This window comes from Eriocheir sinensis, chromosome 10, assembly GCF_024679095.1.
Source record: "Eriocheir sinensis breed Jianghai 21 chromosome 10, ASM2467909v1, whole genome shotgun sequence".
Taxonomy (NCBI): Eukaryota; Metazoa; Arthropoda; class Malacostraca; order Decapoda; family Varunidae; genus Eriocheir; species Eriocheir sinensis.
This window is the reverse complement of record NC_066518.1, coordinates 5,982,080-5,995,854: the sequence shown is the minus strand read 5'-3', so window position 1 is coordinate 5,995,854 and position 13,775 is coordinate 5,982,080. Positions and strand designations below refer to the sequence as shown.

Here is a 13,775-nt window from a genome sequence, read left to right as displayed (position 1 = left end):
GCTACCGGTACCAATTGCTCGGAATTTATTGGATTTATTGATAATTCTTCATGTCCTATTTTTTTTGAAGTTGCTACTAAATATTGTTTTTGTTATTAGACTATGATCGAGTACATCCATAATAACTATACATGCTATTTTTTTATCGAAAAAATAAATATTGAGAGAGAGAGAGAGAGAGAGAGAGAGAGAGAGAGAGAGAGAGAGAGAGAGAGAGAGAGAGAGAGAGAGAGAGAGAGAGAGATTTACATAGATTTACATAGAAAATCAGACCACACAGACCCAATGGTCCAGACTAGGTGGTCTGTCCTTAAACCTAAGTGATTTTACATTAATCAGAAGGCTCCTAAACGTTGCATTTCTACTCTAGTTGATATTAAGTTGAAGGAGAGAGAGTTTTCTTTACAGGAAATTTATTTGGGAATTTCATCAGAAGTCATTAAGAAAAAAAAAAAAACTCCTTCGGGTACCGGTACCGGTACTAACGGTACTTGAGTTTTCAGTACCGGTACTACTGGTACTCAAATTAACGGTACTTGCACATCCCTAGTTAAACGTTTTGTATCGCTTCTTAGATCCTCCTTTTCAATACTTCTGACACTTTACACCATGCACTTATATATTATAGTTACTACACAGTGCACAGTTATACACTTCACCCTAAGCTGATGTGTTTTTCTGCACTTTTCTCCTCTTTTCTTCCTTAGCTCTTCTATGCCCTTTTGTTAGGTTTTCAGGATTACACTTTTCTTTTCACTCCACTTTCACTGCTCAGGTTTTTTTCTTCCCAACAGCATGCCAAGAACATTTTTTGTGTAAAGTATTAATTTCGATCACTGCTTCCTCCATAATTCTGCGCTGTTCTCCTCTGTCTACGGTACACTTTTATCTCTTTTCCTTCGTTTCCTTTGGTTATTTTTATCTCTTTGTTTCCAGATATCAACCAAAAAGAATCAGAAGTAGAAAGGAGTACATGGAAGAATTAGTAGAATTAAGTGTATGGAGGAAGTGTACGAGAATAAAAAGAACATTGAAGAAGTGCATGGTAGAAGTGTAAGGAAGTGGAAGTGCATGAGAGAAGAAACAAAAGAAGTAATATATGTGAATGAAGTGAGAAAGGGAAGAAGATACACTCCCCCCCCCATCCCTTCCCCTCTTTCAATAGAGAATCCCGATCCAAAGACTACACAGACTGTGACAGACGGTCGACAAATGGGTGACTCCCGACCTCAAGTTCAGGTTCAAGTTCAAGAGGCTGTCAATCGATTACAGGTGAATAAATCTGAAATTGCCAACGTCTTTAACACGCAGCCTTAATGGAGGACTGGCAGCTCACCCCTTCACAACTATGAGAGAGAACATTGCCGGCATTAAAGTGTTGTGTGTAGAGGGTCGGTAGTAAGACATACGGGAGGTGCTTCATCATCTTCGTCCTCAGGTATGTGTGAGTTGATCAGCATTAGTAACCCTTCTGGATGGTGATATATTTTCTCCTCGCCTGGTGTTATAGTTGGTGTTTGGGACGTGGGCAGTAGTGGTAGTCAAATATCTTCTCTGTGGTGGTGGTGGTAGTCAAATGTCTCTCTGTAGCGGTAATGGTAGTCATATTTTATTTTCTCTGGTCGAATATTGGACAATTTACCGTTTCACCCAACCAACGATTTTCTGACGTGGTTCATGTTTTTCTGGTGATAGATGTAGTGAATTGCACGATTTTGTACCTCGTTTCCGTTGAATATTTCTCTCTAGTCGAATATTTCTCTGTAGTCAAATATTTCTCTGTAGTTGAATATATCTCTGCAGTCGAATATTTCTATGTAGTCAAATATTTCTCTGTAGTTGAATATATCTCTGCAGTCGAATATTTCTCTGTAGTCAAATATTTCTCTGTAGTTGAATATATCTCTGCAGTCGAATATTTCTCTGTAGTCAAATATTTCTCTGTAGTTGAATGGTATTTCTCTAGTCGAATATTTCTCTGTAGCCAAATATTTCTCTGTAGTTGAATATTTCTCTGCGATCAAATATTTTTCTGTAGCACAGTGGTAGGCAAATCAAATCCTGTCACAATACACGCCACACCACACCCAGCCATACAACATCACACGTAGATATCATAAATGAGTTGGATTCGGAGATATTTTTACTGACTCCAGAACACTGAATCTGACTACACACTCCTGAACGTAAAACACACAGTAGCGGGGAAATTGGGTTGTTATCTAGTTTTCTACCTGCCTCACTGCAGAGCTTGACATTTTTCTGAACTATCTTGGACAGTTGTAGTAGTAGTGGTTTAAGTTGTAGTAGCGGCTTAAGTTGTAGTAGTAGTGGTTTAAGTTGTAGTAGTAGTGGTTTAAGTTGTAGTAGTAGTACCGGTAGTTGTAATCGGCTGCCAGTGAGACATGCTTGCTTAGGACACCACATTTTCCCCTACTCACAATGTTGCTCTAACAATTACTGAAGTTCTTGATAAAAGTGGATCGCCATGGTTGTTGTAATGGGCGATGCACAAGAAGCCATGGCGAGTGAGTGAATTGATAAGGGACGAGGTCTGTCTATAGGCCTAAGGAATATAAATGTTGTGAAGACGGAGTGTATTAACGAGAAGGAGTGGGTTAAGTTTAAGACACACAGATTGGAAAAACTTTATGTAGCTTTTGTTGTTGCTATTGCTGTTCTCCAGTCTCCTAGTAATACACCCTCTTCTAAAGACATGGAGCAATAACAATAGCAATAACTACTCTCCATGCAAGACAGTAAATCATATATAGAAAATTAACAATATAAAATCGTTTACAGAAGACGTCGATACCTTCCATTAGTGGAGAAACAGAAGAGGACATATGGCAGCTCTCTCACCCCCTCACGCTCAACCACCAAACGATCCAGACTTGGAAGTGAAAGTAAAGAAAGGTAAGAGTGAATCAACAGTATCTACCAGTTTTGCACCTAATTTTACATCATTGACTGAACTTTTTTTACTATTCTATTCTCTGCAGTGCAATGGGTAGCATCTCAAACCATGAATCTGTGGACCTGGGTTCAAATCCCAGCTGTTCATCCTTCCTTCTGTGATGGTCGATAAATGGGTACTACTTGGGGAAAACCTGTGAAGGAAAACTGTGGTAACCTGGATGTTACATTGGCCCTGTTTAAGGTTTGATTAAGGATTGTTTTGGAATATATGAAAGCAGTGAATCAAACCCCATCACAGAAGGTGTCCATTGAGTTAGTGTAAATTCAAAAGCTGGAAGCATTCATTGTATGGAGAAGTTTCTGGACTGAAAATGAACTTTGTCATTCTTGAATGTTAGTCTAGTGATTTTGTCTGATCAACATAGTCCTAATTCTAACCTTGGCAACAAACCAAGATTGATTTAACAGCATAGAGTAGCAGGGAGGTCATAAATCTATGAGAATGAATAACTGTACTAAGTTCCAGAGGCAAAGATCTATAGATAAACATTTTCTAAGATGTAAATGCTATCAGTAATGAGTTTATTCCACTTAATCATGGTTTTGATTTCTGTATTTTCTAGCCTTGGAGCGAGTGAGTGAGAACATTCACATATCAGCCAATGAACCATCCCTTGCAGTGTACAGGCTTCAGGAACATGTTCGCCGAGCTCTGCCACCAACAGTATCTCGTAGGCAGCACGTTACTGCTCTTCATTCCCAGCTTCAAGGGGCATGTTACGATGTCGAATATGCCCTCAGGTATAATGTACTTTTAGTTTGTAGTATTGGGTGTATTGTGAGTTATAGCAAATGTAGTATGTTCTTATTTTGTTTATATGTTCATGGAAGTCATGTAAATTAAATTTAACAAAAAATAAATATATTACAGTAGACCCTTGATTTAACACAAGATAAAAACCAAAAAATATTATTTAAAATAGATTTTCTGCTAAATCATGGCAATACTTCAATGCCTTTTTTTTAGTTATGGATTGAGAAGAAACATTTTGTTACAAACTATTCATTTCTTTCTGGGCAAAACTTTGTAAACTGTGACAGCACTCCCCATAGTGACTGTAGTTCTTCTAGTTAGAATATTTAACTTCGGGAAGCAACATTTCTACTACCTTTTAGATCATCAGAGATATGCATTAGCTAGACAACCAATTTCACATAAAATCAGTAGCTGTGTGAAATATTTGTGCAGAGGATCAGAGATTAAAAGATTACATTCTTGAATACAAGTATTATTTATATGTAACTTACTTTATTAAGTAGTTCTATAATAGAATTTCATTAGAGAAATCAATAAAGATTGGCCATTGGTATGCAGCACAAGTATTTTTCAGTGCGGTGCGTACTATGAATGGTGCTGAGGAGAAATTCACCTCGCTCCAGGAGCTGCTGAAGAGTGCAATATTCCATCGTCAACAGCTGAAGTATGAACAGACACGCAGGTAAGCATCAAAGCAGGTCTAGCCGGCTCTTCTGATTTATGTTCTTTATTTCTGCTGAGTCTCAGATGTTTATGGCAACACTTTGCACATATTCTTGAGATTTTTCATTTTTAGTTCAAAACTTTTAATTATCAGTAATAAAAGTTACATTAGTTGAAGACATTTATATATTCAGCAACTTTAAGAATAAAATAGTCCAATACTAGTCTGATATGATTTTATATATATATATATATATATATATATATATATATATATATATATATATATATATATATATATATATATATATATATATATATATATATATATATATATATATATATATATTCATGCACACATATAAATACAAAGTCCGTTCGAAAAGTATCCAACCTTATTTTTTCCTCGGAAAGTATTTGCATCTGGTAGACAGTCATGAGACCAAGTGTGTTAGTAGGTTTTACTGCATGTGTGTGTTATTTTGAAGCCTTACCAGTTTAATCTGCTGGTGTGCGTTACTGTGAATGCCACGCTTGTCACTTATGCAACTTATGTACGATAAAGCAATGCAGGATAACCATGATCCTGACTTCCTGAAGATAATGATCAACAGAGATGTGTGTGTCACTGCTACATCTCAGAAATCAAGGCTTAGTCATCACAGTGGAAGGAGGCAAGACAGGGAGGAGCAAAAAGAAAGGGATGCTAACTTTTTATTATTATTATTATTATTATTAATTTTTTTTTTTACTACTGTGGTGTACATCAGGAACACATATCAGAAGGCCAAACTGATAACAAACAATATCAGTAAGAGCTTTTCCATTGCCTTCATGATGCCATTTGTCACAAGAAACCCCAACTATGCAAGGCAGGCAACAGGCAGCTGCATCATGATAATCCCAAAGCCTTTTCTTTGCATCTGATTCAGGATTTCTTTCCCAAGCACAAAATTCCTTGTGCCAGGCTCCCTGCTCTTCAGGCATAGCTCTGTGTTCTTTCTGGCTGTTCTTCAAGCTGAAAATGATGTCAAATGCATCCTGATCTGAGAGTTGAGAGGACATCACACAGAATTCATCCAGCCATGGAAAGACTGCTTGGCTTAGTGTTTGGAGTCACAAGGGGCCTACTTTTTAGGAATGTAGTGTTGGAACCAAAAAGGCAAAGAACTCTTTGTTTCTCAGCTCCAGATCAGATACTTTTCAAATAGACTATAATATATATATATATATATATATATATATATATATATATATATATATATATATATATATATATATATATATATATATATATATATATATATATAATTTTTTTATTTATTTCTATTTATTTTCATTGATTTATCTATTTATTTAAAAAAAAAAAAAATTACAGTACCTGGGTCCTTTATACGCCATTCTCTGTAATTCTTCAACTTCCATTTCTGTAAATAAAAGAGTAGGATAGTGCCCTTTAAAGATCATGTCTCATAAGCTGGGGCAGATTTGTCAGCCATTCTGACACCAGCTTTAACATTGGCTTGCTGCCAATCAGGCAGTCAAGGCTTTTTTGTATTTATTATATTGTTGAAAGCATTCATTTTGATTGATCTTCTGTAATTTAAAGTTTATTTACAAGAAATCCGGTGTTTTTCACAGGCTACATTTTAAAACTTGTAGGTTGGTCTGTTTCACTGCCTATGAATTTCAGACAAAACTTTGCCATATATTAATATGTACACTTGATTTATGTGTTATGCATGCTATTTGTATCATTTGACAGTACAAAATCCAAATTATTATTTTAATTCAGTCAAAATATTTACATAGATGCTTGCTAATTGGCTTAATTCCAAGAGCCTCTTAGCTGTTACTACAAAATAATGGCACATCTCCAGTTCTCTTTGTTTAGTAAAGGAAGCAGCTCAAGGGCAAAAAACAAATAAAAAAGAAGGCCCACTAAGCACTGCTTCAGTAAAATAAAATAGAATTGAGTGGTCAGAAGAGGGGTCAGTGTTGGAGGGAGAGGTGTCTTGACACTCCCCTCTTGAAAGAGTTCAAGTCATAGGCAGGAGGAAATACAGATGAAGGAAAGCTATGCATAAGGTATTTGGATAGCTTAGGGTTGAGGTAGAGTAGAAAGTTGCATGCAGTGGGGCTGCGTAGGGGGCAAGTTCAGAAGAGCAGTCAGCATGAAAATATTGATAGAAGATAGAAATAAAGGCAATATTGTAGCAGAATTTTAAGAAATAGAAGACTGTCAGCCTTTGACTATACTCTGTCCAAAACGGCTGTGTATGTAGAGCACCCACACAAGATGCATTCTCCATCTGAGGGCAGACAAGGCCCTATTATATGGATACCATCTAGGAAGGAGTAAAAAGCTGATGGAGACAGTGCAGAATCCATAACCTTGAGGAAGCTGATTTAGTATGAGAGGAGATATGAAGTATTCAAGTAAGATTTTGAGTTAAGGATAGGCCGAGAATGTTTATTGTAGAAGAAGGGGACGGCTGCGTGTTATTGTATAATAGGGGATAGATGTTTGGAAGATTGTGTCAAGTTGGCAGGTGGAGAAACTGAGTTGTTGAGGCATAGAAGGACACTAAGTTCCTATTGCTCCATTCAGAAATAATAGCTTGGTCAGAGGTTTATTTTTCTGTGGCCTCCAGCATTGAGTCATTTCTGTTGGGAGGAAAGTCTGTTAAATTATGAGTAATGTTTAGGAGTATTCTTGACGTAGAGAGGTTCTCCTGTCCCCTGTGGAGTGGAGTAACGATAACCAGAGTTGGAGCAAGTCAATAAAAGAATTTGCGATTCTGGTTCAATTCTTCATTTTGGTGTGAATTTTATTTCAATTCTGATTCAAACCTTTCAAACAAAATTAAGTAAATTCCAATTCTAATTCAAACTTAAATACAAAATTAACCTAATTCAAATTCAGATTCTTCAACTTTTTTGCATGTGGTGCAATATTACGCACGCATATCATTTTGTTTTCATGGAAACAGTGGCATTACCTAATTTGTATTCTGTGATTGTCTTGCTGCTTGAGACAGCAACCATTGGGATGTCCAGTGTCCATTACTGGTAATACCTGGTGCATTATTAATTAAAAAAATAATACAGAATTACAATTGCCTTTGGAAAGTGAATCTAATTTTAATTGTAATTCAAGATACTGGATTTAAAAGTAATTCTGATTCTAATACTAATCCAATTTTCTTCTAAGACAGTGAATTGCTCTGCCTGGTGATAACTGGATGTCTACCTATAGATCCAAGTTCAGGGTGAACCTGAAGAAAGCTCTTAGAAGAACTAGAATGTTCTGAGTCTTCCAATAGATTGTAAACTATGTTATCAATCAGGGAAGCTAACCCAGCTGCAGTGGATGTTCATAATAGGCTCTCAACATGAGGCCTGGTAGGAATGAGATTAATAATAGAGGTTATATACCTACTATGAGTTAAGGGATAGTTAAGTGAGTTTCCAGTCAATTATAGTCTTTCATCATCAGAATTATGTCAGCTGATTTGCATATAATGCTAGTGATGCAGAAACATGATAGGTATAATGTCTTACTGTCATGAGTCCTCCAGCAGAGGTAAATGAATCTTATGAGAAGTAACTTTTATCTGTATATCTGTCAAATAAGGCAATGGAAGACCACCTGTTTTAATGTGAATTCCAGACAAATTTCAATTGATTACTTTGGATTATTTGCTTATTATTCTATATCTTAGAACCTTATGGAAGTGAGAATATGAGTTTCATTTTCATGGGACATCATCCTTAATGGAGCTGGTGTGGTAGAGTTGTTGTAGGTTATCTGAGATTGCTGCCCTACCATGCTTTTAAGTCCACCTAGTATGGTTCAACTTTGTGCTGTATCTAAAAAAAATATGCCACATTAAGGAAGAGATGAGAAAAATAGTTGACAAAAAGACACAATATCCATATTACATATTACTTGTTCTAAACCTTGCATTAATGTTACTGTTGTTTTACTGTGAAATATCATTCATGATATGCAGAGGTCAAAGTAATTCTATAAATGAAGTTGAAAGCATCCATTCTCTATATCATAGCATTTTAATTTCTTGTTTGTTTATGAGCATTTTCATTTCTTGTTTGTTTTCATGATTATGATTAGTTTGCTTGAGTTGCAGTATATTGTTTTACATATATTTATTTTATGAATGAACTTATTTTACATGAGTAATGTTTACATACTAATATTTATAAACAACTGGATTATTATTTACTTCAAGTTAATTGATTAATTGTGCCTTTTTTCTCTCATCATTGTTATTTTTTGTTGTCATTATTATTATCATTATGATCATTATTTTTTCTATTAATTTCAAGTTTGAGATAAAAGCTTTATTGTGTCTGGCATTATTTATTATTGTCTCTTGCATGTTTCAGACCAAAATAGCTACTATATGACCATTTAGTTGCACCCAGATTGTATAATGTAAGTAATATTTTATTTATTTTCCCATACAGTGTTTTAAGAGCTTCATTATAGTTTATTGGTTTTAGTTTGCTTTCTCTGTATTTTTTATTAGTGTAGGAAAAAAGCTCTACCTTGACTTTTTGCATTATTTTTTTTATTTCTGTTGATATTGTAACATTTCTTGCATATTTGATTTGAGTTGGTGATGTATCAGTGTAACATTCTAGTTTATTTTTATACCTTCAGTTTACTAGATGTAGATTTAGCACACCTAATTAACTAACATTGGAAATTATTTTCCTGGAGTGTTTACTAATATATGTAACTATACCTGCATGACTTTAAGAAAATTGAGTTTTCCTAACTAGGGGGAGGTACTGTTTATTCTCGGTCAAAGTATGTACTGGTAATACATTTACAGTTGTAACTGATATTTTTAAGTTATTATAATCTTTATACTTATATTTTTACCTTAGGGCTCCCATTGGCTGATAGAATAATAATGATGACTAAATGCTTACATTCAATTTTCTTTTATTGTTTTTGTTTCTTTTGTTTCAAAAGGTTTCATGTAAACAAAAAAAAAAATAGATATACTTTGAAACTGTGTAATTGAAGTTTGCAAAAATGAAACTAGCTTCTGTAAGTGTATATCCAATATTACCATTACCAATAACAAAAAAAGACGAGTCTTTTTTTATTGTGTGTGTGTGTGTGTGAGTGTGTTTGTGTGTGTCACCAAAGTCATCCAGTGTAGCTCAGCAATATTTCATTAATTTACTTTGGATAGTTCAGTTTAGTGATGCATCTGTAATAATGATACAGAACTAGATAACATCCTTTAACCCTTAAACGACAGGTATTATTTTCACAGAATGCTCTTGAAATAATGTAAAAAGAACTGATAATTTTTTTGTTTATAATATATGAGACATCTTAACTTAAAGAACACAGTGGTGAAATCCAAATTATGATATGTCATGTAATTGTTTAGGTAGAGGGTGTAAAATATAGCTAAGATGTGAGCTGCTGGTACGAAACATGGCTTTGAATCAAGGACGCACTATAGTCAACACAGACTGGTGAGGGTGGTGGGAAATTGCCACATTTCACTCTTCCTCTTTTTACCTCTTGTGACTGAATGATAGTACGTAATATGGATTGTTCTTCACACTGAAACAGTTTAGATAACATATATAGTTAGCTAACTTCCTTTTAGTCCTTCTTCTTGGAGCTGGATGGGGATGGTGAAAGGTTTTGAAGGGACTGTGAGGTGAAAACACAGGGAATAGTGTTGAGGGTGAATGATGAGGGGATGAAGACAGGATATGCAAGAGTGGGAGAGATAAATTAGGACATGGAGAAACAAGATTAAAACAGGAAGGTTCAGGGTGACTGTGGGAAGGTAAGGAAGGGTGGTGTGGTGTAATAGAGTACAGTACAGATGGTGAAGTGACGTCATCACTTTCTACATCGCTCTCACTACTGCTGTCACTGCTCACGATGTATTATCACTGCTGTCACCGTACTCAGAATAATCTTCACTTTCTGTCCAGTCATTTCCTCCTAAGTCATCATTGTGTTTTCCTGTATTTTCTCAAGGTGCTTGGTATGGCTATCATAGAGGTTCAGTTAGGACTAATTACATTATCTCACATCCAGGAGGATCAGATATGCTGCCATGCTGTGGGACAAGTCACAGAACCCGTGAAATTTAAGAACATTCAAAATTAGTGGCATGAAAGAGTCTGATTAAATCAGTGATGGTCATCGTTTAAGGGTTAATTGTATAGTAGTTTTCACCATATTTCATTCCCACTGGTGTATAGAGAAAATATATTAGAATATATTGAAATGATCACATTAATAAGGGATTTTAGTGTTTAAGGCTAACTAGGAGAAAGTATATTAGGTGCTAGACAAATTTCCTTTTTGGGCATGGAGGGTGCTGGGTGGCTTTTATACAAATAAGTAAACATCTTGTTTATGGATAGAAAAATAATCTTTCAAAAATGAAAGGCTCAGTGCTTGTACCCTTTTGTTTTGTATTCATGCAGGAAGCAACGAGAACCAAGTATGTACAAGCGTCTCTCCTCTCACATCACATCAATTGACCTCCCAGACTTACCCGACTTACCAGATGCCTTCAGGGAAACTGCCTCCCGAGTTGAGTCAGCTTTGCAACATGCGCGGAGCTCTTATGAGAATCACACTCGTAAGGAGAGAGAAAGGGGAGATAAAAAGATTGAAACTGAAGATGAGGATGATGATGAGGTGACGGAGGACGACATGAGTTAGCAATATTAGTAGTTCTTAGAAGATATTACTGTACCTCAGTGTCATCTTGTCCTGCTGTAATGATTTTTATTAGTGGTAAATGATTATTAAATAAGGTTTTAGTTACAGGAAATAAATCATATAAAATATTTATATCTTTTGAGACATCCCAGAAGTTGTGTTTAATACACTTTGAGAAATATTTCATTATATAATATATCTATATATATATATATATATATATATATATATATATATATATATATATATATATATATATATATATATATATATATATATATATATATATATATATATATATATATATATATATATATATATATATATATATATATATATATATATATTCACCTTAACAACTATTGAGTTATCATCTGTGCATATTAATTGTAATGTATCAGTCTACAGGTACAGCTTCATGATGTGTTTTTGTTCATATTATTTGGATCTTTTGTTTCTCTTCCTGATTTTCTTCTTATTAATGGTTTTTATTCCAAGTAATACAATTACTGAGGACATAAAGGAGTAATTGACTTTTCTGCATCTGTCTATCTATAGGTGATGTCATGTTCCCTCTGGAAACTTTCATCGATAAGATGGTTGTAGCTAAAGAGTCTCCAGTTCTCCCTGTTCATACACTTTTTAAACATTTACACCCCTCCTTCCACCCCTGCCTGTGTGGTGTAATGGTTAACTCGCCCAACTACCAATCTGAGAGCCTGGGTTCAAATCCTGGCCTGGGCAGTCAGTGCACAGCCCATGCAGCTGCTCATCCTCCTTTTCAGGCTGGTATATAAATGTGTACCTGTAGAAACCTGGGGACAGTAAACTGTGGTAAACCAGATTATGTACTTGCCCTGTGTCCCAGGGGTAATGAGTTCTCACCCATCACAGACTTAATGGCCAATAAGACAAGAGATGAGAACCGTGGCCAAGCCCAGACATAACATATACTCCTAACTTTACCTCTACCTTTTCATCTCTGTTATATTTTACATAATTTTCTCAGTCTAATTTACCAGCCCTTCTATTTGATTCATATACACTTTTCACAAAATTGCCATCCTGCCTTCTCATAACAACCCAACTCAATAGATTATGCACCTCCATATTTTTTACCCCCACATTCATACCACATTATCCTATACACCTCTTCATTGCCCTTTAGCCTTATACCATCTTACGTTAATTCCCATCCTATTGTCAAGTAACTTATTTGTACTTTACATATTCTTGCTAGTTGTTACATTTCCATGCTCATGTTTCAGAGAGGGGCTCAGTAGGCTCAGTAGGCCTACAGTGCTAAGCTCACAACCAAAAGATTGCAAATTTAATTCTGCCCAATGGTAGCCTATTGATGAGAGAGCTGTATGATCTCAGCTGCCAAGCTGAGGAGAAATCTTTCATCACTTATTTTAATCATTATTCAGAAACATTTGTCAAAGTTGGCAGAACTGTGCTAGTGCTCAGTTCCCTCTTTACCTCGATCCTTGCTCATGCTTCCAGTTCTCTTGACTGAATGTATGGTTTCCCCACCTTGCCCTTCAGCTCCCATTCTTATGTCATAGGGGGTATTACCACTTTTTTATCAAATGTGATATTGGTCTATTCGCGATAACATGCCTTTTCCCCAACAGTACACCCAAGATTTAAACCCAGGCCCCTGAGATGGGAGGTGGTCACTAGCATCTAGCCAAAGGGCACCCTGTGTCCTAGAAACTCAATTTATAACTGATTCCCTGTTCCCTCCAGGAACTCCCCACATCAGAAGCCTCAGAATCTTCCTGCTCATACACATTTCTGGAATATTCAGCCCTCTTCTCCTATGTCTCTGGTTCAAATATTTCTCAGTCCCATCAGTCCACCTTATCAGTGGATACTGGATACTAGCTGATTTTTAATTGCCTTTTAATTTTGTTTGATACTTTAAATATTTTACAATTTTTCATATTTTGTGTTTCATGTTTTATTAACAATAAGTTTTATTGTCATGTGAGGTCTTAGTTTTTTTAAAGTTTTTTTATTAACTGCATTTTTGCCATGCCAAACAACCTGTTGGCCTTGGTCCCTCTGAGAAATAACACTGCATTAGCCTTTGAACTGCCAGTGGCCCCCTGCAAGGAAAGAGACGACCAATTGGTGGGGGAATGCAGTTTCTCAAAAAATTGAAAGAACTTAGTCTCTAACTTGCTAACTGCATGCCTCTCCGCCTTCCACAGGCCCACAGCTTTCTACTCTCACTCATCCCTATACAATCCAAATCCTTATGCAAGAATTAGCCACCATTTTCATTCATTCATCTCTTTTGCTGTTAAACACTGGAACAGCCCTCTCATGTCTGTATTTCCTCCTGCTATAACCAAAACACTTTCATAACTCTCTCTCTCTCTCTCTCTCTCTCTCTCTCTCTCTCTCTCTCTCTCTCTCTCTCTCTCTCTCTCTCTCTCTATATATATATATATATATTTATACATCTATCTATCTATCGATCGATAGATAGATTATATATATATATATATATATATATATATATATATATATATATATATATATATATATATATATATATATATATATATATATGTGTGTGTGTGTGTGTGTGTGTGTGTGTGTACTCTCCCTATCAATTAATCAATC

General features: G+C 35.5%; 1 protein-coding gene across 2 annotated transcripts; it reads left to right on the top strand.

Moving 5' to 3' along the window:
* Window positions 1-923: 923 nt before the first annotated feature.
* On the top strand, window positions 924-11,266 carry LOC126996504 (BLOC-1-related complex subunit 8 homolog). 2 transcript variants are annotated; one of them, XM_050857033.1, is made up of 5 exons: window positions 924-1,272; window positions 2,803-2,916; window positions 3,543-3,720; window positions 4,311-4,418; window positions 10,898-11,266. In XM_050857033.1, exons 2-5 carry the CDS (start codon window positions 2,847-2,849, stop codon window positions 11,136-11,138), a joined length of 597 nt encoding a protein of 198 aa, XP_050712990.1. In that variant the 5' UTR covers window positions 924-1,272; window positions 2,803-2,846; the 3' UTR covers window positions 11,139-11,266. The 2 variants fall into 2 exon arrangements, with proteins under 2 accessions (XP_050712990.1, XP_050712989.1); XM_050857032.1 differs by having other exon boundaries at window positions 940-1,438.
* The last annotated feature ends 2,509 nt before the right edge of the window (window positions 11,267-13,775 follow it).

What these genes read in the sequence shown, in the direction of transcription:
- LOC126996504 (XM_050857033.1), top strand. Translation starts at nt 2,847, where the DNA reads ATGGCAGCTCTCTCACCCCCTCACGCTCAACCACCAAACGATCCAGAC. An exon ending in GGAAGTGAAAGTAAAGAAAG is followed by an intron (nt 2,917 to 3,542) that starts GTAAGAGTGAAT and finishes TGTATTTTCTAG; the next exon opens with CCTTGGAGCGAGTGAGTGAG. An exon ending in AAGTATGAACAGACACGCAG is followed by an intron (nt 4,419 to 10,897) that starts GTAAGCATCAAA and finishes GTATTCATGCAG; the next exon opens with GAAGCAACGAGAACCAAGTA.